Source organism: Melanotaenia boesemani, chromosome 5, assembly GCF_017639745.1.
Source record: "Melanotaenia boesemani isolate fMelBoe1 chromosome 5, fMelBoe1.pri, whole genome shotgun sequence".
Lineage (NCBI taxonomy): Eukaryota > Metazoa > Chordata > Actinopteri > Atheriniformes > Melanotaeniidae > Melanotaenia > Melanotaenia boesemani.
Window position 1 is genome coordinate 27,629,889 of NC_055686.1, and position 26,716 is coordinate 27,656,604.

The 26,716-nt window shown below is 39.3% G+C and overlaps 2 protein-coding genes and 2 long non-coding RNA genes across 4 annotated transcripts in view; all 4 read right to left on the minus strand.

Annotated features, from left to right (window-relative positions):
• LOC121639981 (obscurin-like) overlaps positions 1-1,930 on the minus strand; it is a 146,648-nt gene extending 144,718 nt beyond the window's left edge. Inside the window, exons 1-2 of the mRNA XM_041985601.1 lie at positions 1,783-1,930; positions 1,400-1,435 (exon numbers count right to left, since the gene is read on the minus strand). Of these exons, the coding sequence (XP_041841535.1) occupies positions 1,400-1,435; positions 1,783-1,819 (73 nt within the window). The 5' untranslated portion in view covers positions 1,820-1,930. The remainder of the gene's footprint in view (positions 1-1,399; positions 1,436-1,782) is intronic.
• The window catches only part of LOC121640022, a 41,481-nt gene extending 23,234 nt beyond the window's left edge, over positions 1-18,247 (minus strand). Inside the window, exons 1-2 of the mRNA XM_041985687.1 lie at positions 18,181-18,247; positions 17,760-17,795 (exon numbers count right to left, since the gene is read on the minus strand). Coding sequence (XP_041841621.1) covers positions 17,760-17,795; positions 18,181-18,217 — 73 coding nt within the window. The 5' untranslated portion in view covers positions 18,218-18,247. The remainder of the gene's footprint in view (positions 1-17,759; positions 17,796-18,180) is intronic.
• Positions 4,386-4,993, minus strand: LOC121640087. Its single transcript, XR_006010341.1, has 3 exons — positions 4,934-4,993; positions 4,584-4,697; positions 4,386-4,445 (listed from the first exon to the last, which is right to left on the minus strand). It is a non-coding gene; the product is annotated as an uncharacterized LOC121640087 (long non-coding RNA).
• A 1,665-nt stretch (positions 18,248-19,912) lies between the features above and the next one.
• LOC121640097 lies at positions 19,913-22,615 on the minus strand. The gene is made up of 4 exons (XR_006010351.1): positions 22,571-22,615; positions 20,548-20,598; positions 20,405-20,467; positions 19,913-20,061 (listed from the first exon to the last, which is right to left on the minus strand). It is a non-coding gene; the product is annotated as an uncharacterized LOC121640097 (long non-coding RNA).
• Positions 22,616-26,716: the final 4,101 nt, after the last annotated feature.

A 26,716-nucleotide genomic window follows, 5' to 3' on the forward strand; every position in this document is an offset into this window, starting at 1 on the left:
GCAACGGCGTGCCCGCCATCTTGGTTTTCATTGCCATTTGAACGAACTAGTCGGAGGGAACTCGTGCGACTGACTCCAAACTTGGTGGGAACCTTCCTGACAAGTTGGGGACCAAACGCTATTCAAATCTATCTAATAGCAGAAAGCATGTTACCGTGGCAACCGATGGAAAATGACCTTCTCGCCATGAAACACGGTTTGCTCATATCTCCATAGAAATAGATGGGATCTGCACCAAAGTTCACAGTATTCATAATACTAATAAGTCAATCGAACACCTGTTGCCATGACAACGGCGTGCCCGCCATCTTGGGTTTCACTGCCATTTGAACGAACTAGTCTGAGGGGATTCGTGCGACTGACTCCAAACTTGGTGGGAACGTTCATGACAAGTTGGGGACCAAACGCTATTCAAATCTTTCTAATAGCAGAAAGCGTGTAACCGTGGCAACCGACGGAAAAAGCCTTCTCGCCATAAAACACGGTTTGCTCATATTTCCACAGAAAAAGATGGGAACTGCACAAAACTTGACAGGATTCATACACGTTGGGTCCCTAACGCATTGCACCACCTGTTGTCATGGCAACATAGCATGTTAGATAGCAGAATTAGCATGCAAGCAAAAAATGCTAACTAAGTATATCAACATCTCAGATTTTCAGCTGGGTGTTTTGCCATTTTACCTTCCATGTTACCAGGTTACCTACCATGCTAGGAACAGGTGTATGAGACGGGTGGCGGGGTCCAGGCCGCTCGGACCCGATGGATGCCGCTTGCGGCTTTAATTTTTACTTCTTACTACTTTTTTTTTTTTTTTTTTCTTTGTGCTATACGCCTGATTGCTTGTGATCTGTATTCTTAGAGTTGTTACTTGCACGAGTTCTCTTCCTTTTCCTTTTTTTCTTTGTTTTATACCGAAAAAGCATGGGACTGTATAAGCATTTGTTGAAAGGAGGTGTATTTGGCATTGTGTATGTTCCTAATAAAATTTTAATGGAAAAAAAGAAGTTATTTTGTGACCTCTTTCTCATTACTATTAGGCATGAAGGCCAGAAAGTAGTTTCACTTAAAGTTTTTAACTTCTCCATTTTTATAACAAAGAAAACAGATCACTGCTTTTAGGGAAGTTATGGTCCAGTTAAACCTGTTGCTGGAAGGAGAGTTACAGAACGAAACCCTGGAAGACTAACTGGAAATGTTTCTGTTCTCACTCTGTATGCAACAGTCAGGTGTTAAGGGAGCTCTGTGCCCCCAAAACCAGACCTCTGGACCTGCCATTGACTCAAGATATATTATCATGGTTACAATGACACACAACAGACTGTAGATACAAAAGAGGAAGACACTCAGTGAAAAAGCTGATGATAAATGAACAAGTAAAGAAAGAAGTTCAGTTACCTTCAGCATGCCCACAATGGAAGAGTGAACTGATCACTAAAAGGAAGATTGACATTTCATTAGATATTAAACTAGAAGGAATTAAATCACTGAAAAGAGACTAAAAACTTATGATGAAGACAGAAATGAGGAAGGAAGCATAACAATGTAGAATAAATAAATGAATAGTAAATGATTTTACTAACTTAATACTGTTTATGTAATATAGAAATATTTGGACAAAAGACATTTTCTTTTAACTGTATCTTTACCAGAAACTCTGCAGCAAACTAAACTAAAAAAGTCCACAACTGTGTTTAGTTTAAGATCTGAATTGAAACTTTCTTCTTTACTGTCAGTTTCCTTCATCTGCATCATTTCAGCAGAGAAAGTGATGTACTTACACAGTAGCTCCATCACACAGAGCAAAGTCTGCTCCATCCTCACATCCAGTCCTGATAATGTGTCGCTGTGCTTCTGAGGAATATTTCCACTTTGTATCAGGAGACAGGCTGAAACTGCAGCATCTGAAGAGAACCGTAATAAAGATATGTGTTCACCTCAGTACGAGATCACACGTCTAAAAGTTAGTCTTTCAACACTTAGGAATACTGAAACTTCCTATTGTGTAACTTCCTTGTCCAACATCTACAAATATAATGAAACCTTGTTGCTGAAATAAAAATATAAAGAAGAAACGAAAAAAAAGAAGACAGTTAGAAAGAAAGCTGAAGCATAACTACACATATATTTAATAGTTTATAATAAGTAATTTAGTAATTTCCTACCAAATCACGAGATTACACGTTGTGTACAAGTAATTTTTAGTCAAACATTTCTAACACTTCCTTTTCATTTTCACACTACCAGCATCCCTGCAGTTGATGCTGTTTAGCACATACAGAGCTAAGATATAAAAACTAACTCCTGTAGCTGAAGAGAAGAACAAAAAACAAAGAAAGAGAGCAGGATTAGAAAATCATTTGCTAAGATGAAATCACTAAGTTTAGTCATACGTCATCAAAACTTTTTCACTACTCATGTTTACGTCTACTACACCCCTAATCTCTGTGTAATGATGAAAACTTGTCATGTTTACACACATAAATCCATACACACAGTTAGAGCTGAGTCTATCAGCCGTATAAGCAGTTGGTTAGTGCACCCCCTGCTGGAGGCGGTACTGCTGTAATCTTTCCAATAAATTAAAATAATGCTTTGCAGCCCTGATTTGAACCATATATATATATGTATATATATAAATATATATATACATATATATATGTATATATATTTATATATATGTACACACACACACACACACACACACATATACATTTTTATTTTTTTTTTAACGGCGCTGTAGGAGACGGCTGCCTTACCAGTGTCTCTTACATATCCGAGTGTCTCTTTCTTTCTTTCTTATCGTTTTATTCCTTATTTTATATATATATATCCTATTGAATATTTTTTTTTAACTCTAGCATTGCACTTGCACGTCGTCTTGTTTAATCAAGAGAGGAACTTTTAGCATTGTGGACTAATGTCGGAATGCAGCACAACGTATTAACAAAGCTGATTAGGAAGTACAGAGGCTGCAAGTCAGGATCTAAGCTAAAGGCTGCTTGACGACGTTTTAATATTAAAATTAATATTAATTATAGCCACCATAACATGGCCTTACACTGTTGTGCGGACGACACACAGATTTACCTCCCACTGAGACCAGGGGACACTGGAAGCCGAGCTGCTGTGTTAGAGTGTTTCAATGATGTGAACAGTTGGATGGCACAAAACTTTCTACAACTCAACAATTTTAAATCTTGAATTATCTTAATCAACCCTCCTCACTCCACCGCCCATTTTGAAGACAGTCTCGGTCCTCTCTCTTCTAACATCACCTCCTCTGCCTGAAACCTAGGTGTCATATTTGATTCCAATATTAATTTTCAACTTCACATAAAGAAAGTCACCCAGTCCTGTTTCCTTCACCTCCGCACCATTAGTAAAATCAAACCTGTCATCTCCCAGCTTGATTTAGAAAAAGTTATCAATGCTCTAATTTTCTCCAGACTCGACTACTGCAACTCCCTCCTCTCTGGTCTTGACAATAAATCCCTCTCTCGCCTCCAACTTGTTCAAAACGCAGCAGTTCGGCTTCTCACTGGTTTTAGCAGAAGACAACATATTACATCTGTTTTAGCCTCACTGCACTGACTCCCTGTACATTTTAGAATTGATTTTAAGGTTTTACTGATTACTTTTAAAGCTCGTTTAGGTCTGGCACCCGGCTACATTACTGATTTACTGACACCCTACAAGCCTCCTCGCAGCCTTAGATCCTCAGGCAGGTCCTTTTTAGCTGTGCCAGGGTCCAAACTAAAGACCAAAGGTTACCGAGCTTTTTCGGTCCGAGCCCCTCGACTCTGGAACGACCTGCCTGAGGAGATAAGGCTGACACCATCAGTATCATCTTTTAAGTCACTTCTTATAACACACTTTTATCGACTGGCTTTTTTTATAACATTTTTATTTACTTTATTTATTTTCAAAATGTACTCATGCATGTACCTTTTTATTGTTGATTTTATTACCATACTTTGCTGTGTGCTGTTCAGCACTTTGTGAATCTTGTTTTTAAAAGTACTATACAAATAAAGATTTATTATTATTATTATTATTATTATTATTATTATTATTATTATTATTATTATTATGTTAAAATGATGTTTGGTTTGACAACATAACATTAAATAACAGGGAATATTACAAAAATACACGGTAACAGTGCTGAGGGTAGCTAACATCAGTAAGCTATTAATGAAACAGACCAGCAAATCAAGAAAACACAGCTGTAAACAGCTGCACATCTGGCTGGAGGTGATCAAACCAGCTCAGAGTCACCATGTCAGCACATTTTATCAGTAGAGTTCTGTCTTATTTCTACATCAGTAAAGCAACAGTCTGGATCATAACACAGTTCTCATGAAATACTGACCATGGAGGAGAGAGGAGTAAACTTGCTGCTGATTTTCACACTGGTTGACCGTCTGCTCTGTAGAAAAACCTTTTCTCACCAAAGAATAAAGAAACTATTAGTTGTTTCCTGGTTTGTGTTGTAAGAAGTTGAGCTGCTGTTACAATTAAAGGCCCCATAAGGAATTTATGTATCTGAAAAATCTAAAATCAGAAGAAAAGGCCTCACCTTTAGACCTTCTGTACCAACAAAGTAAGATCAGTAAAATAAACACAATTCCAGCAACTGGTCCAACGATCAGCAGCAGAGGAAATGAAGAGTTTTCAGGTCTGGACACAGCGGCTGTGAATAACATGATGGACAGATATTAATACATTTTACTAGATTATTTTAAATGAAATAGATACAAATATTTTAGCAAAAATTAGGAGACATCAATCAAATGCAATCACTGTTGGAGCATCATGTTTATTTTCATACACAAGTAAACACATTACAACACATTAACTCTGTAAACATGTCAGAATAAAGAATGATATTAGTTATTCACAACAAATCATGTAAAATATAAATCTCACCTGTAACTGACATCCAGCTCTGTTGTGACGTCTTTCCTGCATGTTGACACTTGTAGAAACTTTCGTCTGACTGTGACACTGCAGAGATGTTCAGCTCCTCTCTGCCATCATGTTGGAGAAGTTTGTCATTGTGATAGAAAGAAACATTGGAAAGTGTGTTTTGTTCTCTCTGTCTGCAGCTCAGACTGACAGAAGCTCCCTCAGTCACAGGATGGACGGGGCTCACCAGGATTACGCCATCATCATCTATAAAGAAAAGTCAGTGGATATTAAGTTCAGTCAGAAATCAGAGAGATCAAAACTGCATTCATGTGTATTTATAAACAAATAAATGTCTCACCATCTCTAACCAAATAAACTCTTAAGGCAAATTTATGGTCGTGCAGCGTCTGCGTAACTACCGTAGGCTCGACGTGCACCTCTTCCAGACCTGACGTGCACCTCTTCCAGACCTGACGTGCACCCCTAGACAGTTACATGGAGGTACTCCCTTGTGATTGGTCAGTTTGGGATCACGTTTTGCAAGATATCTGGATCCTTTCGCTGAATTTGTTTGGTAACCACCATTTTTAAAAACAATAACCAGTGGATCAAGTTGATGACAGGCTGATCAAATTATTTCTTTGTTTTCTTCCACAAGCTAATAAAAACACTGAACTACACTAGACACAATTATTGTTTTAAAACCATCAAAATAACTCAGACCTGGTGAGTTTACTGGCCGATACTACCCCTGCTGCCACCAAACACCAATACGACGCGTACACCCTAAGCTCGAGTGCGAGAGGAAACTCACCAGTGTCAACTACGTCGTAACCAACCCCACACAGGTGCCACGTGAGTATAAATCCGCATTTAGTCTCATAAATTTTAAAGAACTTGTTTTTACACTGTGATCAGTGACTTCATTTTCTCTTAATGTACAAACAAGGTTTGGTTTAGAGGACAAATCAGTGACTTTTCTGTCTGTGAAAACTGTTACTGTAGAACAGTACTGTTTTCGCCAACGATGACAAACACAAATTTATTTTGTTGATGAACCTTTTGTTCATGATGATAACGAGACAGTGACGAGCTAAACATGGTTCTCTGATGACTAAAACACGACAAGACTTTTGTGAGATTTTGTGACGAGAGCAGACAAAAATGTTCAAGGACTGATTGTCCGACATTAAAAATGCACAACATTTCTGCCTATTGTGAGCGCAATCTGTCAGTCAGCAATGCTGCTGCACCTTGGCCACGCCCACCACCAGATGTGCAGCGCACACGGTCAAGCAATTTATTCATTCATCGATGAATCATGGCGGCAGTGTCAACGAAGGGGTTTGGTGGTCGGAAATGATATATGGACATATTTTAACTATAATCCATCATAATTTCACTGGCAGACTAGGTCAAGTTAAGCATATGTTCCTCATCTTTTGCCACAATTACCAAAGTAAAGATGTTGTAGCTCTTTGGTTTTTTGGAGTAATTGATTCCACAGTTAGCACTTTATCTGTGTAATACATAACCCTAAGTAGATCAGAAAGTATTTGCTGTTGGCTCAGAAACCTTCTAAGTCTAAAACTATTCCTTTTAATTTTGTTATTATTGATGAAAATAACCAAACAACATACTCACAATGTGTTGCTATATGTTGAACTTATAGATCAGCTATTTTCTTGTGTGGCATTTTTGTATGAAAATAGGGCATCAATTCATTAAAAAGGTGAAATATAGAAATAAAAGGTTTCTGCCCAACAGCAGTTAGGTATAGCAAGGCAGCATTGCATCGATGTTGATGGTAAAATCTTGGCTAAGCTATAAGTCTGGTAAAGGATCTGGCTATTATGCATAAGCAGTAAGGTTAACTTGTTTTATACCATGGGCTGGGTGAATACTCGATTCTGATTGGCTGGAGGTTGTCCATTAAAAAGCAATAATGGACACCTATGAAAAAAGTTCCGGTCACATGAACTTATTGTTGTAAATTATTGCGCTGACTAAATGGTAGTTGGTAACCGTTGCAACAGAAAATCAGATACTGGGCTGTAGACACACCACATCATGTCTGTGAGGCATTGCTGTGAAAGCAGGTACAGGCTTATTGGGCTCCGTCAGTCCAGGAGAGACAAGAATGGAGCAACATTTTGTCGTCCTGCAATGTCCCAACCAGCAGTGGTCAGGGTCCACAAACGTTAAATCTCCGTCCTTCAAACGCCACTATGGACATGCCAGTATCTTTATGAAATGTCACGATCAACGGCAATGCTACATTTAATTTTAAATAGGTCACCACCTGTCTGTCTTTCTTGATTACCTTCTTTACATACTTGATACAGAGTGAATGGTGGATAACATTCTAAAAACGATTTAGGATAGACTTACTTGCTTGATACACATTTAATGATCAGATTGGATGGTGGATAATATTTCTTGCAATAAAAACGATTTAGGAAATGATCTGTGGACTTTGACTGTTTAAAACAAAATGTTGCATCATCCTCTGGACACACTAAAGCTGTGAAGGGCTGTAAGCACCCGCCCTCTGAAATGTTTGTGTCCTGAAACACATCTGCGGCCAACCGAGCTGCAGGTTTGGTGTGAGAGCCGGTTAACTTAGTCCACTCAACCACTTCTTGTGAATAATTTTCGCTTTTAACAGTAAAAAACAACATTAACGCATTATTAATTTATTGAAATTTTTTTCTTTTGTAGGAGACCATCCTCTTCGTCCATTAATTCATGATAATGGACACCTCGTCGGGCATTATCCCTTACGTATGAATTGCAATACTTGTTAGAACCTGTCAACCTTTATTCCCTTTTTAATACATATTATTGATCTAAATTAATTTGTTAAAAGACAAATACTTCTTTTTATTTGACTAAAACTAGACTAAAACCTTTTTGAGTTTGGATACAATATCAAACTTAGAAATGACTAAAATATGACTAAAACTAATAAGCATTTCTGTCCTGAAGACTAAAACTATGACTAAAACTGAGATGCCTGCATATAACAACACTGATGTGGACGTTTATGCTGTGATGGTTTTGATGTGATGTTTACTTCAGTCAGAGATTAGAAGTCAGTGAGTGACTTGTTAGACTTAGACTTGATAAAAACCTAACGTCTACTTTTTGTGTTAACATCAACTTTGTTTCACTACAAATAATCCAAATGATCAACAAGTTTTACATAGGTCCAAATCCTGACTTATTTTTTTAGCATTATTTAGACATTATTACATTGAAACTCTTGATAATGACGTTATTAAGGAACAACACTTTAATAAAACAAATATTGGGAAATTTGTCATTAAGAAAAAAATATTTATTGTTCTAGGTTTTAAAAGATAAACTGAATTATTTCAAACCTATAGTCAATGATTTGATGTTGCGTTGTAGTGATGGAAGAAAAAAGATTGTTTAAAAAAAATGATTTATATTTAATCTAGCATAGAAGCATGGAATAGAGTTTTTTTTTCATTAATAAACACAAAAGCATAAAATATATCGTGCTGCACTGTATCAGAGACAAACAGTAAAAAAAATATTCTCAATGTTTATGACATGTAATAAAGTGTAGTAGACAGTGTGTGTTAAGCAGATATAAAAAAATTAAAACAAGGACAACAATCTGGGACAAAAGACCATAACATACCATGTACAGTGATGTTGACTGCATTGCTGAACTCTCCTGATCCAGACTCACACCAGTAAACTCCACTGTGGTACCATTCCAGTATATTTGTTACATGAGGATCCATTCATTGTCCCCCAGTAGGAGCAACGTGACAGATGACGTGTTTCTGTAAAGCTCATCACTCTCCACTCAGCCGAGTTTTCTCCACAGTTCAGTGAAACAGAGTCAGATGTGAAGTGTTGAACTCTGTCAGGATTCAGTGTGAGAGACGCTGCTGGATGAAAATCTGAAAAAACAAGCATGTAATGAGATTCTAATAAAATAACGTTGTTAAAAAATACTTCACTGCAAATATTGATTTGGTTTATATTTTATTTGGTTGTGAAGATCAGAGCTCATATTTAAACAAGCTGATAAAAATTAGATTTTAATATGTCAAATATTTTAAACAATAAACTTGTAACATTTAAACATCCATCTTTTAAAGATACGAGTAATTTTGTAAGTTTAAATATTTCATTTCTTCACCTGAACAGGGTTTATTCTTATTCATCTGTAGCTTCTGTATTTGTTGACATTGTCCACAGACTTGCCATCTATGGAGCTAAATCAAAGCCATAATGTTTGTTCTTTTTTTGGAAATTGAAAATTTTTTAGCTGAAAATGAAAGTCTCATTTTTATTGTGAACTTTGAAAAAAAAATTACATCAAATGTATTAAATGTTTATTTTAATTTTAATTTCATTGGGATTATTTTTTATATTTTTCTAAATTAACTTTCATTTTAAATGTTCTGTATCATATATTTTCTGAGATAAGATATAAGTTTGAGATATTTTCTTCTTGATTTTTCATTGTTCATTTAAGTTGTTCTGTTTAACATTAGACTGATAAATGTTGCCTAGGGGTGTCCAAAAACAATACTGTTGGGTAAATTTGATCCAGTGTGAACCATACCACTTTTTTTCCTCCTTCTCAGAAAAATAACAGAAAAAATAATGTATTTAATGTACGCATTCATGCACAACGATGAAAATCGGGATCTTATTAAAATGTGAAATTATTTGTCTCATTAATTGAAAAAAAAAAAAAATTTCATTTTATTTCTCATGAACGTTAGTTTTAAAGTGAAATATATTTTTCTGTACTGGCAACTTGTCTAAAAACCTACTACCTCTCACCTTGAAACATCCCTCCTCCCCAAAAGAGCGATAGATTATATGGAAGTAGATGGAATATAGACTCAGTCTCAGCAGGAAGAGATGTCTTTGTTGCAGAGCTGCAGAGCAGCAATCAAGCTCAACTCCTCCACCTGCCCTGATTGCTCACACTCCTCACCTGCTCCCATAAAACTGGTCATGGGGGCAATCATCAGTTCGTGAGATTCCTGCTGATCCACTCATCAGAAATTCCTGTCATTTTGCGGGCTTCCTGGTTGCACAATCATAATCCACACATAGACTGGAGTAAGGGGGGGGATTCTGGGTTGGTCTGCTGGCTGTTCGTCCACCTGTCTCTGCACTGCTACCAATACAAGTAAAGACCCAGGGGTGTGTCCAGAGGCATTTCCCAATCTGGCAGCAGTTCCCCGGGAATATCATGATCTACAAGAGGTGTTTAATAAACAACATGCCACCTCTCTTCCTCCTCATTGACCATATGACTGCGCCATTGAGCTAATGTCTGGCATGTTTCCTCCTAGGGGTCGATTGTATTCTTTGTCTGGACCAGAAAGCCAAGCCATTAAGGACTACATAGATGACTCCCTTAAGGCAGGCATTATTCGGGCTTCCTCGTCTCCCGCCGGGGCTGGTTTCTTTTCTGTAGAAAAGAAGGACGAGACTCTTAGACCATGCATCAAGTACAGGGGATTAAATGAAATAACTGTCAAAAACCGCTATCCACTCCCACTCATGAATACAGCTTTTGAACAGATACAAGGGGCTACTATCTTCACAAAACTGGATCTCTGGAACGCCTACCACCTCGTCCAGATCAAGGAGGGAGACAAATGGAAGACTGTGTTTAATACCCCCACCGGGCATTACGAATATCTGGTGATGCCATTTGGTCTGACAAATGCCCCTGAAGTTTTCCAAGCATTGGTTAATGACGTCCTGAGAGACATGATTGGTCAGTTTGTTTTTGTGTATTTGGATGACATTCTCATTTTCTCCAAGAATCTCTCTTCCCATAGAGAGCTCGTCCAAGCTGTTCTTCTCCGACTCCTGCAGAACAAACTGTACATTAAGGCGGAGAAGTGCAAGTTCCATCAGAGCACAACGTTGTTTCTGGGATTTGTGATCTTTACAGAAGGCATGACTATGGACCCATGTAAGATTATGTTATGGACTGGCCCATTCCCCAGTGTTGCCAGCAGCTCCAGCGTTTCTAAGGCCTTGCCAACTTTTACCGCAGGTTAATTAGGAACTACAGCATGATTGCTTCTCCCCTGCATGCACTAACGTCATCCAAAGCTCGGTTTGTCTGGTCAGACCAGGCTGACCAAGCATTCATGCATTTGAAGCGATTGTTAACCTCTGCTCCTGTTCTTTTCTTCTCCTGACACATCACGACAGTTCATTGTGGAGGTTGACGCCTCCAACTCGGAAGTTGGGGCCGTTCTCAGCCAAAGATGTTCTGACAAGAAGACTCACACTTGTGCCTTTTTTTCTAGGAGCCTGTCAGCCACAGAGAAAAACTATGGTGTGGGAAATCGTGAGCTGTTAGCGGTGAAACTAGCACTCGAGGAATGGAGGCATTGGCTGGAGGGGGCGTCTGTACCTTTCATTGTGTGGACTGATCATAAAAATCCAGAATACTGTTCTTCTGCCACTTCAATTTTTCCTTATCTTACAGGCCAGGCAGTAAAAATGTGAAGCCTGAAGCCCTCTCCAGGCTCCATCACCCACCGGAAAGGGAACAACCAGTTAGTCAGGAGGATTTCATCCTACCCTCTTCTGTACACTTGGCAGCTACCAGACTGGATGTGGAGAACAAGGTGACTGAGTCCATCAGCTGCATCCCGTACCTGACAACTGCCCCAAGGATCATCTTTTTATTCCAGGTTATCTGGTTACAGAGGTATTGTCATTCTGCCATGGCTCTCGTCTGTACTGTCACCCTGGGTTTCACAAGACCCTGTCTGTGGTCTGGGGTTCTTTCTGGTGGGAGACACTGGTCAAAGATGTCAAGAAATTTGTGTTATCTTGCTCACTCTGTTGCCAGGGCAAACCATCTCGTCGACCACCTACAGGTTTGCTGTAACCCCTCCCCATTCCCAGTTGCCCTTGGTCTCATGTGTCCATGGACTTCATCACTGGTTTGCCCGTATCTAACAATTACACTGTTTTGCTCACTATCGTGGATCTCTTTTCTAAAATGACTCACCTGGTTCCTCTTCCCAAGCTGCCCTCATCCAGAGACCTTTGTCATCTTGTCTAGAGAGCTGTTTCGTCTTCATGGCCTTCCCATCAGCATCGAGTCAGACTGGGGACCTCAGTTTGTGTCTAAGTTTTGGAAGGAGTTCTGCACCTTACTGGGCATCCAGGTTAACCTGTCTTCTGGTTTTCATCCACTGACTGACTGACAGTCCGAACGAATCAATCAGGAGGTGGAGACCAAGCTCCGGATGCTGTGTGAGCGGGATCCATCTTCTTGGTCACAAAATCTCCCGTAGGTGGAGTATGCCCTTAACACTCTTCACTCTGGTGCTACCGGGTTGTCCCCGTTGGTCACCGACCCCTGGTTTTTTGCATCCAGGAGAGGGACGCCAGGGTACTCTCTGCCCATGCTGCTGCCTGCCGGTGCCAGTGGGTTTGGAGATGGGCCTGCAGGGCTCTTCTAACCTCTGCTGCCATTTATTCCAGGGCTGCTAACAGCAGACGCACCCCTGCCCCTGAGTACTCTGTGGGTCAACAGGTATGGCTGTCCACCCGGGATCTTCCTCTGCGAGTGGAGAATCACAAGATGGCTCCTCACTTCGTTGGACCTTTTCCCATCATCCGGATAATTAATCCAGTGGCGGTTCGGCTCGGCCTGCCCAGGACCCTCCGCATCCATCCTACTACTACTATCAAACCTGTGTCGGCTTCTCACCTGCTCCCCACCCTACTTAAATACTCTCCTGTCTCTGCTTCCCTGCCAGATGGTCAGCAATACTAACCCTGTTGAGATCCAGCGATTTTCTTGTGTTTCAGACCTTCTGTTATCGACCTTGTCACAACCTTGGATTTCTCTTGCTGACTCACGCCGGATATGTTCTTGTCAAGTGCCTATCTGGATATTGACCCCTGTTTGGAATGACCATGGAGATTTGCCTGCCCCCCTTGATAAGTAGCCTGATTCTGCCTTTTTGTGTTTGAACATTGCCTGCCCTTGACTACGCGTTTTGGATTAGTGGACCCATAATTAATGTCTGAAGTCGTTTCAGGATTCTTCAACACGCAACCTCTCAGGATTGCCCCGCCACTGCTTAACGGACTACATCTGGTTTCTCCCCACCATGCTCCCGGTTTCAATAAACCTTACTCTGTTCAAACCTTTACCCTCCGTGTGTGGCTGAATTTCCGGGTCTTCAGGAGCTAATCATTACAAGAAATGCTAAAATCAAAGTGAAAAAATAACTTTTGCTCATTAATAGAACAGAAACACACTGACCTGCAGACCAGACAAACTTTGGTTCACTGTAATCAGTGTGATACTCTGGGTCTCCTCTTCCAGCTTTACACACATATCCTGCTGTGTGTGTTTGTCCATGAATGATGTAGGAATCATCTTCAGTCCCAGCAGTGCTACCAGGCAGCAGATCATAACTGTAGTTCTTGTGTAACAGATCAGGAACAGCTTTATACCAGTAGAACTTCCATCCTGCAGACGGAGGTTTAATCTCAAATCTCAGAGTTACTGAGGATCCAGGACTCAGCCATGATGGAGACACAGAAAGCTGAGGTCCTGTTAGAGAGAGTAGAGAGAAACTGTTTTCAGACTAATCATCAGATCATTCTATCCCATATATACATGGTTTAGGCAAAGGACCCAACAAACCAACAGGGGTCCTATAGTTGGACTTGCAGTCTCATTTGAGGAGAATTCATATTACTCGTCTTTTTTCTTAACATGTCTAGAAAGACGTGTTGAATATAAAAATAAATAAGCTGCAAGTTGCTGTGGCTGGTGTTTTTTATAAATATGACTAATAACTTCCGTACAGCTATTTCACAGCTACTTTCTCAGAAACTGATAAGAGATGTGTGAAACTGTGGAAGATGTGTGATGATGCATTGATGTACTTTTATATATTTCAGAGAAACAACTTTTTAACTATTGATATTATAATGATGGTATACTTACTCTCATAAATCAGCCTGCAATTGCAGCTTCCGCCACCAATGTGTGAATGTGTGTGTGAATGGGTGAATGTGACGTATACATAAAGAGCTTTGGGTAAAAGTATATAAGTACAGACCATTTACCATTTACCATAATCAAGAACCAAAACACTTAAAAACATGTAAAATGTTCTAACATAAAAACTGTTTGGTGAGAAGAAAAATCTTACTAAAAAAACATTATCTTGATCTAAGATATGTAATCTTACTTAGATTTCTGTTTAAGATTTACAGGAGGATGGTGAATATTATTTTTTTTATTTGAAACATTGTGGAGGAAAGAAGTTGAAGAAGAGGAGTTAAACTTAAGATCACTGCGTTTAGGGAAGTTATGATCCAGTTAAACCTGTAGCTGGAAGGAGAGTTACAGAACAAAACCCTGGAAGACTAACTGGAAATGTTTCTGTTCTCACTCTGTATGCAACAGTCAGATGTTAGAATGCGCCGCTAGGTGGCAGCAGCAATTGTAGTAGCTCTGTTTTTAACTTGTGATTTTTTGCAATATAGCCGTCTTTTTTAAGACATCAGCTGTCAATCTGTGTCTGTTCGGGTAGATTTTTTCGCGCTGGTCAGAGGCTGTGCTATACGGGAGATTTTTCTGAATATTTTTTCTTTTTTGCAAGACTTGTTATTGTGAGTCTCCATGGCAACGAGACTTGTTTACCATCGGGATCAACTGATAAAACTCTCCAAACTCAAGATTATCAGTGAAACAACACTTCAAATCCCAACGGAGTTGAAAAGAAAGAGAAGAGGATGCAGGGCAGGAGCGAGGCAGAGAGAAAAACGGTGGCGATTCAAACCGTTTCTTCCAACGGTTGTTATGGGAAACGTGAGATCGCTAGTTAACAAAATTGATGAACTTCAGGTGCTAACCAGGTCTCTTAAAGAATACAGAGAGTGCAGTATTATGTGCTTCACCGAGACATGGCTGCATGAAAACATCCCAGACTGTAATGCGTCTGTACACGGCTTCAGGACGGTCCGTGCAGACCGCAATAAACAACTCAGCGGGAAGCTGAAGGGAGGTGGAATTGCGGTGCTGGTAAACCAGCGCTGGTGTCATCCTGAACATGTCACTGTTAAAGAGAAGATCTGCAAAAGAGACATTGAACTGCTAGCTGTGAGTCTCCGCCCGTATTATTTACCCAGAGAGTTCACATGCGTTATTCTGGTAGCGGTATATATATTACCTGGTACCGCTCCAGACGCAGCCTGTGATGTCATTAACTCTGTAGTGGCCAGGCTTCAAACACAACATCCAAACGCATTTGTGGCGATCTCTGGAGATTTTAACAACATCTCCCTCTCTGCAACTCTACCAACTTTCCAACAGTTTGTCAGCTGCTCCACCAGAGAAAACAAAACGTTGGACTTATTTTATGCAAATATTAAAAATGCATACAGCTCATTTGCCCTGCCAGGAAGATCAGACCATAACCTAGTTCTTCTCTCCTCCTCCTACAAGCCCATCGTTCAGCAACAACCAGTCATTAGAAAGGCTATTAGAACCTGGTCTAATGAAGCTGAAGATGCTCTGAGAGGATGCTTCGAGGCTACAGACTGGAACGTCCTATGTGAACCTCATGGAGATGACATCAATGCCTTGACTGAGTGTGTGACAGATTATATTAACTTCTGTGTGGACAGCACCGTTCCAACAAGAACAGTGAGGTGCTTCCCCAATAACAAACCCTGGATCACCAGTGACCTGAAAAAGCTGCTGAACATCAAAAAGAAAGCTTTTAGGGATGGAGACAGGGAGTTATTGAAGTCCACACAAAAACAACTTAAAACACAAATGAAGAAGTGCAAGGCGGACTACAGGAAGAAGTTGGAAAGTAAGCTTCAGAAAAACAATGTGAGGGATGTGTGGTCAGGAATGAAGAAGATCACTGGCTTCGGGATAAAGGAGGATCAGACTGATGGAGGTCTGGACAGAGCGAATGAACTGAACATGTTCTTCAATAGGTTTAGCTCACCTCCTGCTTCAACCCCAACTAGCCACACACCCTCCATGAGCCCACAGCTTTCCTGTCACACCTCCACTCTGTCACCCTGCAGCTCAGTCAAGGACCTGGACACAACCTCATCTCCCTCCACATCAGGACTTCCTGAAACCTCCTCTGCCTCCACCTCCACTCTGTCTGTCTCCTGTAACCAAGTCATGCAACAACTGGTGAAACTGAACCAGAACAAGGCTGCAGGTCCAGATGGTGTCAGTCCCAGAGTTCTCAAGACCTGCTCAAAACAGCTATGTCCGATTCTCCAGCACCTGTTCAACACCAGCCTGAGCCAGAGAAGAATCCCGGTGCTGTGGAAAACATCCTGCCTTTTTCCAGTGCCTAAAAAACCACAACCAGCTGAACCAAAAGACTACAGACCAGTCGCCCTGACATCTCACGTCATGAAAGTCCTGGAGAGACTCTTACTGGCTCACCTCAGCAAGCAGGTGAACACCTTTCAGGACCCATTACAGTTTGCATACCGTAATGGGCTTGGGGTTGAAGATGCCATCATATACCTGCTTCAGAGAGCCCACTCTCATCTGGACCAGTCAGGCAGCACTTTGAGGGTCATGTTCTTTGATTTCTCAAGTGCTTTTAATACGATTCAGCCTGCTCTGCTGTATGAGAAGCTGCAGAAATTCCAGGTGGATCCCTCCACAACCACCTGGATTTACGACTACCTCACAAACAGACCACAGTTTGTGAGACTGAAAGGTTGTGTGTCTGAGATGGTGGTCAGCTGCACTGGAACACCACAAGGGACTGTACTTTCACCATTTCTATTCACGCTGTACACCTCAGACTTCCAGTACAACTCTGAGTTCTGTCATCTGCAGAAATACTCTGATGACTCAGCAGTTGTTGGGTGTATCAGTGATGGACAAGAAGCAGAGTACAGAGAACTGGTCGGTCAGTTTGTGAAATGGTGCGGTGACAATCATCTCATCTTGAATACCAAGAAAACAAAGGAGATGATTGTTGACTTCAGGAGGAACAAGAACACACATAGAAATGTTTCCATCATGGGAGAGGAGGTGGAGGTGGTGGAGGAATACAAGTACCTTGGAGTTCAGCTGGACAACAGACTTGAGTGGAAAAGCAACACTGAGTACATTTACAAGAAAGGTCAGAGCAGACTCTACTTCTTAAGGAAGCTGAGATCTTTTAACGTCTGCACCAAAATGTTGCAAATGTTCTACAGGTCTGTTGTTGAAAGTGCAATCAGCTTTGCAGCAATCTGCTGGGGCAGCGGCATCAGAACCAGAGACTTGAAAAGAATTAACAAACTGATCAAGAAAGCCGGTTCTGTGCTTGGAGTAACTCTGGAGCCACTGGAGTTGATCATCAAAAAAAGAATTCTGTACAAGCTGACGAAGATAATGGAAGATCCTTCACACCCTCTACACAACGCCGTGACGAAACAACAGAGTGTGTTCAGTGGGAGGCTTGTTCAAGTCCGATGCAAGACAGAGAGATACAGAAGATCCTTCCTTCCAGCAGCTATCAGGCTGAAGAACAAAGCCCTTCATTAATTAATGTGATTGTTTTACTAAAAAATTACTACTACTACAATATTGAATTTCCCTTTGGGATTAATAAAGTATTTTTCATTCATTTCATTCATTTCATTAAGGGAGCTCTGTGCCCCCAAAACCAGACCTCTGGACCTGCTATTGAGTCAAGATATATTATCATGGTTACAATAACACACAACAGACTGTAGATACAAAAGAGGAAGAAACTCAGTGAAAAGCTGATGATAAATGAACAAGTAAAGAAAGAAGTTCAGTTACCTTCAGCATGTCCACAATGGAAGAGTGAACTGATCACTAAAAGGAAGACTGACATTTCATTAGATATTAAACTAGAAAGAATTAAATCACTGAAAAGAGACTAAAAACTTATGATGAAGACAGAAATGAGGAAGGAAGCATAACAATGTAGAACGAATGGTAAGAATAGAGAGGTGTAAGAATTAAATGTATAGTAAATGATTTTACTAACTTCAAACTTTTCATGTAATATGCAAATATTTGAACAAAAGACATTTTCTTTTAACCGTATCTTTACCAGAAACTCTGCAGCAAACTAAACCAGCAACCAACTAAAAAAAGTCCACAACTGTGTTTAGTTTAAGATCTGAATTGAAACTTTCTTCTTTACTGTCAGTTTCCTTCATCTGCATCATTTCAGCAGAGAAAGTGATGTACTTACACAGTAGCTCCATCACACAGAGCAAAGTCTGCTCCATCCTCACATCCAGTCCTGATAATGTGTCGCTGTGCTTCTGTGGAATATTTCCACTTTGTATCAGGAGACAGGCTGAAACTGCAGCATCTGAAGAGAACAGTAATAAAGATATGTGTTCACCTCAGTACGAGATGACATGTCTAAAACTTAGTCTTTCAATTCACTCACAACACTAAGAATTACTGTAACTTCCTGTTGTGTAACTTCCTTGTCAAACATCTACAAATATAATGAACCCTTGTTGCTGAAATAAAAATATTAAGAAGAAACAAAAGAAAATAAAGAAGACAGTAAGAAAGAAAGAAAGATGCAGCATAATAGTTTATAATAAGTAATGTAATAATTTCCTACCAAATCATGAGATTACATGTTGTCTACAAGTTATTTTTAGTCTAACTCTTCTAACACTTCCTTTTCATTTTCACACTACCAGCATCCCTGCAGTTGATGTTGTTCCACACATACAGAGCTCAGCCACTTGGTTATGATGCTACTTTGTCTTCTTCATGTTGATACAGAGTTTTTCTCTACATCAGCCCTCTAGTGTTCCACTAAAATTAATTAATGAACTAAATCAGAACGCTGCTTGCTGACCTGTTGTTGATGTTGATGAATGATGATTAAAAGATAAAGTTCTCACTCTCAATAAGATGATTTAGTTCAGAAAGACAGAAAAGAACTCACTGAGAAGTCTGTTGTTCAAACAGATCATATATATTTTATGGGCTGGTGGTCAGGAAATAAAGTCCTGTGCTGACTTTTATTGACCAATGTTGCAGGTCCAGAGACCAAGGTGTTGGTGTTCAAAAATTTGATTGGGCCAACCCAGTGTCAGTTTGGTCACAGATCTATTGGTTTTATGAGACAGTCAGACCAAAGAATATATAAATAACCAAGATCAATAACATTTTGGCCCACACTGGAAATGTCTTCTGTACTTAGTAGTTTGTCCTTCCCTGACATAAATTAATTACAGGTGCAGAGAAGCAGAGTCAGGATATGGTAACTAGAAAACTACCACCAAAACCAAACCACATCTAAATCCATGAGATTAGAAATGAGATCAGTACAGAAGCTTGCACATGCTCAGTATGGATTTTAATGAGTCTTCTGCATCTTTGATCACTGTTACCACCCAGCTTGTGACCCGCAACATCAAATGAAAACTCATCAGTTTAGAGAAAAAATTGTTTTATTTTTACAAAAAAATTAAACATGTTAATATCAAAGAATACAAGAGCATGAAAGTCGAGCTGCAGCAGGATAAGTAATGAAAGCTTGTGCAGTTTTGGTGGATTTTACCCACACATTCACACATGCAGCAGATAAAGAGTCTTGAGTCAGTGGGAATGTAGAGGGGGTGTAAGAAAACACACTGATATCAAACCCAGAGCAGCAAAGCTGAGCTGAACTTTGATGCTGTGTTGCCATTGAGTCTGTACAAGAATAGATGAAGGTTACCAACCACTTTAAAGTCAAGACATCAGTGTTGCTAAGCTGTTACTGATGTCTGCATAGTTACCATAGCAACATATTGTCTGAAATATTTGAAACTCAGTCTCAAAATTTTGTGACAGAAATAATTATAAAGGATAAAAATCTATCAATATAAGAATATAATTGATCAAGATTTACAGAATTGCATCAGAAAAAAAAACAGTTGCGTCTGTATTTCATCTCCATTCCAAAAAGCAGAACTTCAACAACAGTTTAAATGAACACCTTTCTGCAGAGATGCAGTAGATTCTGCAGATGAACCTGATGAAGGTGAATTTTTTCAGCTCTGCTAACAAACCATGAGAGCAGAGTTTCCTCTGAGCTTCTGTTGCTCTGTTGATGACCTCGCTGGAAGAAAGAAAAATAAATGACATCTACATGTCAGATACCATTTGTACATTGTAGACTAGAGCAAATAAACTTCAGTAGTTCTCAGTGAAAGGTTCACCTTAATACACAGTGTCTGATAATGTTTCCTCTTGATGTGAAATTAATAAATAACCACAGGAAGATTTTTATCATGTAAATTTTCATTCATATTTTTGTAGGTAAGCATGATTGTAATCACGTCCTACTTTATTAACAACATATAGCCTCATATACATTTGATGCAATGAGAAGGTGATCCCAAACATTTTAATGGTAGTCTGAATTCTTTCTTATTATCACATTTCAAATGTTGTGTACTCACTACTCTTGTCGACATTTTCAAGCTAAGTCAGGGATATGACAGCTTAATCGTCTTCTTGTTGACCTGAAACAATAGTGTAATTATTGAATGTTATTTTATTCATAATTATTGTATAACTGTGAAGCTTAAAGTTCATACTGTACCATCTGGAGAGTTTTCAGAGCGTCTGATTCTTTCATAGACAGAAATGTCTCCTGGAGGTCAGAAAATAATTCCAACACAGTTAATTTGGTCACTTTATGTCTGTGATACTTCTACAAAATTTCTTCGCCTAGAGTGTTTATCCAAGTCTTTCTGCCTCCAAGGTGCCACCCAATATTTAGACAATAAATTCCTAACAAATATCCTGTGTAAACTGACTTTCATATCTGGTGAACCCCATTGCAAATTAATGCAACATTTAATCTACTCAGACAACCTGCACCCCTTCCTCATAATGTACTGATGTTTGTATTTTTGGAAGGCTGCAAAAGTGAAGTTTGGTTTGACGACATAACATTTAATAACAGGGGATATTACAAAAATACATGGAAAGTAACATCAGACCACCAAGTCAAGAAAACACAGCTGTAAACAGCTGCACATCTGGCTGCAGGTGATCAAACCAGCTCAGAGTCACCATGTCAGCACATTTTATCAGTAGATTTCTTTCTTATTTCTACATCAGTACAACAACAATTTGGATCATAACGCAGCTCTCGTGTAGTATTTCTGCTAATTGTTTTCATGGATAATTAAGAAACAAGAGCTTAATCGTGTTTGACTATTAAGGTTTTTTAATCATAATATTGAAATAAGAAGTAAATTTTCTTTTAACTCTCCTGTTATGTTCATTTGTCACGAACAGCAATGATGTCCGTGGGTCAATTTGACCCAGTGCATGTTTAATTATCCTAAAGATGTCTAAACCCCCCCCCCCCAAAAAAAATCCTAACAAGCATTTTTAGGATTTCATTACTAACTCTGTCACTAACTATTCTATCAATATTTAGTGCAATGGTGTTCCTTACCTCTCACAGGTAATTGTTCAATTAGGATAACTCACTCGTTTTTTTTTTTTTTTTTTTTTTTTTTATGAAAAACATGTTCAAACTAAATGTGTGTTGTCCAGCTCTTTCCAATTCTCCCCCAAAACACGCCTCCCTTCTAGATTAGTCATTTCCAGAATGATTTTCTGTCTTGAATTAGGCTTGACCAGCTCAAAAGTTTGATGTCTATCACACACACGAGTCACTGCCATCCTAGTGGGCTCTGGCACTGTCTTTATTATGTTTTCTGCAGACAGTTTTGCCTGACTCATATTTGGGGATGAAGACCACTGTATTTCACCATTGTTTGACATGAATGTCTTGATTAGAGTAATAGGAATAACATTTCCCTCATCTGGTTCAAAATCCGAATCATTACAATCAGAATTTAGCTCAATATAGTCTTCATCTTGAGACACATCCTCCTCTATGATAAAAGTCATGATAAAAGATGACTTCCAGAGCCTCCTGGACTGTCCTCTTTTTGCTTCTGCTGCTCATTTTGTAAAGGTTTGCCTGACAGTGTAACCCCTGCTTTACATCGGGTGTGTGGTTGCAGCACATTACGGCTGAACCACGGCCTCCAGCATGCATCAGAAGCGTCCCAGAAATGCATTGTCTCGTCTTTCCGATAATATAAACCATTTTGACAACCACAGCACTAACACTAAAGCCTTTTTTACAGAAAAGCAGAAAGTTTAATGTTGACTTCCCTTACCTTTGACTCTCTATAGGTCAAACATCAATATTTCCCATCAAGATTGGTTTCATTCTGTCCGTACAGGTTAGGCGAGAACAAAAAAAATATTTTTGTCTGTGTTCTAAAATGTATAACTTTTTATCAGTAATACTTACAGTGATTCTGATTACCGTGGGTGAAACTAGAGAGGGTTACCTTTACAAAGAGCCCAAGCCTGTACTTACAATCCAGAGGGTTCAATAACAGCAGTAATTCTAATTTGGAGAGGTCATGTTACAGGCGTTTTTGCCAAAATGACCCCGCTTGATAAGGGGTTAAGAAAGTCATCTCAAGTCTTTTCACACTTAGTGTTTAAATCCAACTAACACAGATTATTCAGAGCAACAGCAGTTGATAAAAGTAGTTGTAAAAACATTTAGAACGAGATGAAAGACTGACCGTGGAGGAGAGAGGAGTAAACTTGCTGCTGATTTTCACACTGGTTGACCGTCTGCTCTGTAGAAAAACCTTTTCTCCCCAAAGAATAAAGAAACTATTAGTTGTTTCCTGGTTTGTGTTGTAAGAAGTTGAGCTGCTGTTACAATTAAAGGCCTCATAAGGAATTTATGTATCTGAAAAATCTAAAATCAGAAGAAAAGGCCTCACCTTTAGACCTTCTGTACCAACAAAGTAAGATCAGTAAAATAAACACAAATCCAGCAACTGGTCCAACGATCAGCAGCAGAGGAAATGAAGAGTTTTCAGGTCTGGAAACAGCGGCTGTGAATAACATGATGGACAGATATTAATACATTTTACTAGATTATTTTAAATTAAATACATACAAACGCTTCAGCAAAAATGAGGTGACATCAATCAAATTCAATCACTGTTGAAACATCATGTTTATTTTCATACACACTAAACATAGTACAACACATAACCACGGTAAACATGTATTCAGCCCTCCGTGAATGTGGAATTCAGTTTGGCCTATAGATAACAGTTCTTCCATGGAAAGTATGAGACGTCTTGACTGTTTGAAGATTTATTTGCCTTCTCCTGAAGATACTGTAAAACTGTAACAGATGCAACACACCGTAGTTACAAATACTGCACTCACATTATGTCATACAGCACTGTAGATAACAAAATAAGTCAGTATTTAAACAAAAACTTGACAACGATAAAAGCCGCTGTCTCAATGCTAACTCTGAATGGAAATTCCCATAGAGATGCTAACAGAAATAGCCTTCACGTCGCTGTTCAAAGGGAAAGATATAACAGCAGTAGCAGTAACAATTTTGCCTCTTTTAAGAACATAAACTCAGATTGTCAAAACACTTACAAGCATGTGTTTCCTGTGCTCTGTTGAAATGAAACCTTTACAACACCAGTGCATCAACCACAAACAATTTCTTCTTCTACTACTTCTTCTTCCACTCTTCTTGGGTAGCTGCAGTATACTATTTACTCTCTACCTCCCCCTAGCAAGGTAGCTGATCCGCTATACATTATGTGAAAGAAATTTAGTTGTATATGGTAATCACTCATATATACTCATATAATAATCACATGTATATTCAGTTTTCTTTATTCATTTAATATTGTTAATCCATTCACTTTTACATTTTCATATTGTGTGTTCTCATTCTACAGAATACTGAAGTTACAGTTTTCATTGTGTATACGTGTGTGAGGTCAGACTGACCACTTTCTTCCCGAACTCTGATATGGCAGAGTTGAGACTGGTTTTCGACCTGCTAGATAGCAATAGTTGTTTGGGATATCAGCTTGTTGTGGTATGTGGGCTTTGTCTGAAAACTGGAAGATAGTGGCGCCACTCAGTCTTCCTCATATTATTATTTTGCTGTTTGACCTTCAGCTGGGGACCAGCTGAATAAAACAAGTTTCTCTCTGATGAATCTTCAGAGTCTCTCCCAACTCCACGCAAGTCGGGACGACCACTCTCTTACTTGCAAGTAATTCTTTATTCAATACTTCTCCTGTAAATAAACCTTATATACTTTTACTCATTCCAGACTCTTGGTAATTTTTCTACAACAATTAACAGAGGCAGGACAACATGTCAGAAAAAAGAATGCTATTAGTTATTCACAACAAATCATGTAACATATAAATCTCACCTGTAACTGACATCCAGCTCTGTTGTGACGTCTTTCCTGCATGTTGACACTTGTAGAAACCTTCGTCTGACTGTGACACTGCAGAGATGTTCAGCTCCTCTCTGCCATCATTTTGGAGAAGTTTGTCGTTGTGATAGAAAGAAACATTGGAAAGTGTGTTTTGTCCTCTCCGTCTGCAGCTCAGACTGACAGAAGCTCCCTCAGTCACAGTATGGACGGGGCTCACCAGGATGACACCATCGTCATCACCATCTGTAAAACAGACAGAAGATTAAGTTCAGTCAGAGATCAGAGTGATTAAAACTACATTCTTGTGTATTTATAAAATGCTAAATGTTTCACCACCTCTAACCAAATACAGTTTCATAAATCATAAAGAAGTTGTTTTTACGCTGTGATCAGTGACTTCATTTCTCTTAATGTACAAAGAGGGTTTGGTTTACAGTAGAGGACCAATCATTGACTTTTCTCTCTATGAAAACTGTTACTGTGGAAGTTTTTGCTGTGACGATGTTGATGTAAAGTTTTGTTCAGGCAGAAATCAGAAATCAGGATGTGACTTGTTCGATCTAGACTGAATGGAAACATCATTCTTGTTAATATGCTGATGTTTAATTCTACTTGATAAAAATCTATTCTGCTTCGAACTCCATTTTGTGTCAACAGATCAATTTTGTTCCACTACAAATGATCCCAATGAACAAGTTTAACATAGTTCCAGATCTTATTTATTGAAACATTATTTAATTATTGTTTAACTAAAACACTTGATAATCACAATCTTAAGGAACAAGACCTTGATGACACAAATATTGAGAAATCCATCAGGAAGAAGAAATATTTATTGTTCTATAGTTTTGTGAAGAGATGAAGTGAATGAAGTAAAACCTGCAGTCAAGAATCTGATGCTGCTTTGTGGTGATGGAATAGAGAGCAGTTTATTTAAAATATGGATTAGTATTATTCTGTTGAAGAAAATAATGATTTTTTTCAATATATACGAGCATAAATTATTTCCTGCTGCACTGTATCAGAGAAAATCAGTGAACAAATATCATCCATGTTTATTATATTACATTACATGATTACATGTAATAAAGTGGAGTAAACAATGTGTGTTAATCGTGTAAAAAAGTAAAACAAGGACACAAAACTGTGAAAAAAGAACAGAATCTACTCATGGGACATTGGGGAACATGTGTGAAAAGTTTCAATGCTTTTCTGCTAGGCACGGCGGAGAAAAGCCACGGGTAAAATCCGCGACGGACGGGCGGCCATAACTCACTCAATTCTCCGAAACTGACATGATACACTCATGGGATGTTGGGGAACATGTGTGTAAAGTTTCAGAATTTTAGGACAAACAGTTAGGGAGTTATGAGCAAGAGTTTGACGACTGCGGATCAGCAGCTGACAGAGCGTAAGCTGGCGGGGTTTGCAGCACTCTGCTGTGGGGAGAAGGCGAAGGAAGGTGGGGGAAAAACGTGCGGTGCACCAAGGGCCATAACTCGATCATTTCCCAACGGATTGTGCTAAAACTCACAGGATCTACTCATGAGGAGTCGAGGAACATGTGTGAAAAGTTCCACGCACATTGTACAAAGCATGACCGAGATATGACCAAGTACTCATTGTGCCCCTGGTACTACACAGTGAAACACATACACAAAGTCCCATTTGTGCCGCTGGTCCTCTAGAATTAAAAATTAAAATGATTAAAAGTGAGTGGAAAACTGAAATAAACACTGTTGTCTCCCTGGTAGAAGACAGTCCCGTTAGTGCCCCTGGCACCCCCGCAGTGAAACAAATTTCACTAACTGGTCGTGTCCCTGGTACTCTGGAATAAAAGGTGTAAAAATTAGTAAAATTGAGTGAAAACCTGAAATAAATACGTTATTGGGTCCCTGTTAGAAGTATATTCCTTGTGACCTTGGTACTCCAGCATAAAACACTTTGAAAATATTCACTATGCATGTTCGTGTCGCTGGTACTCCAGAATGAGCCATGCATACTCCAAAATCCAGCCAAAAATCAAGTTTCTCAGATTTCCTTCAAACTTAGGGTAGCTAAAAGGGGTCCTACAAAGAACAATTGGTGAAAATTCCAGCTCTCTAGCATCAAAAATGGCCGAGCTAGGCCAGGTTGAATTAATGTGTACACGTCTAATATTTTAACATTGAGGTCAGGTGGAGTTTGAGTACAGAGGCCATAAAGTGGTCATTTTCAAAGATATTGAGCTGAAAATTATATCACACACTCAGTGGACTGATCTGAGTCGACCTAGTGAGTTTCAGTCCTCTAGGACAAAGTATGACCAAGTTATAGCCTGTGTACACAAACTTGACCTGAGCCTCAATGTTAAAGTATTAGCCATGTACACATTTCTTCAAAACAGCATAACTACTTTGAGCTATTGCGCTGAAATTAAAACGTGGGGTTCCTGGGGGCCTGAGGAACA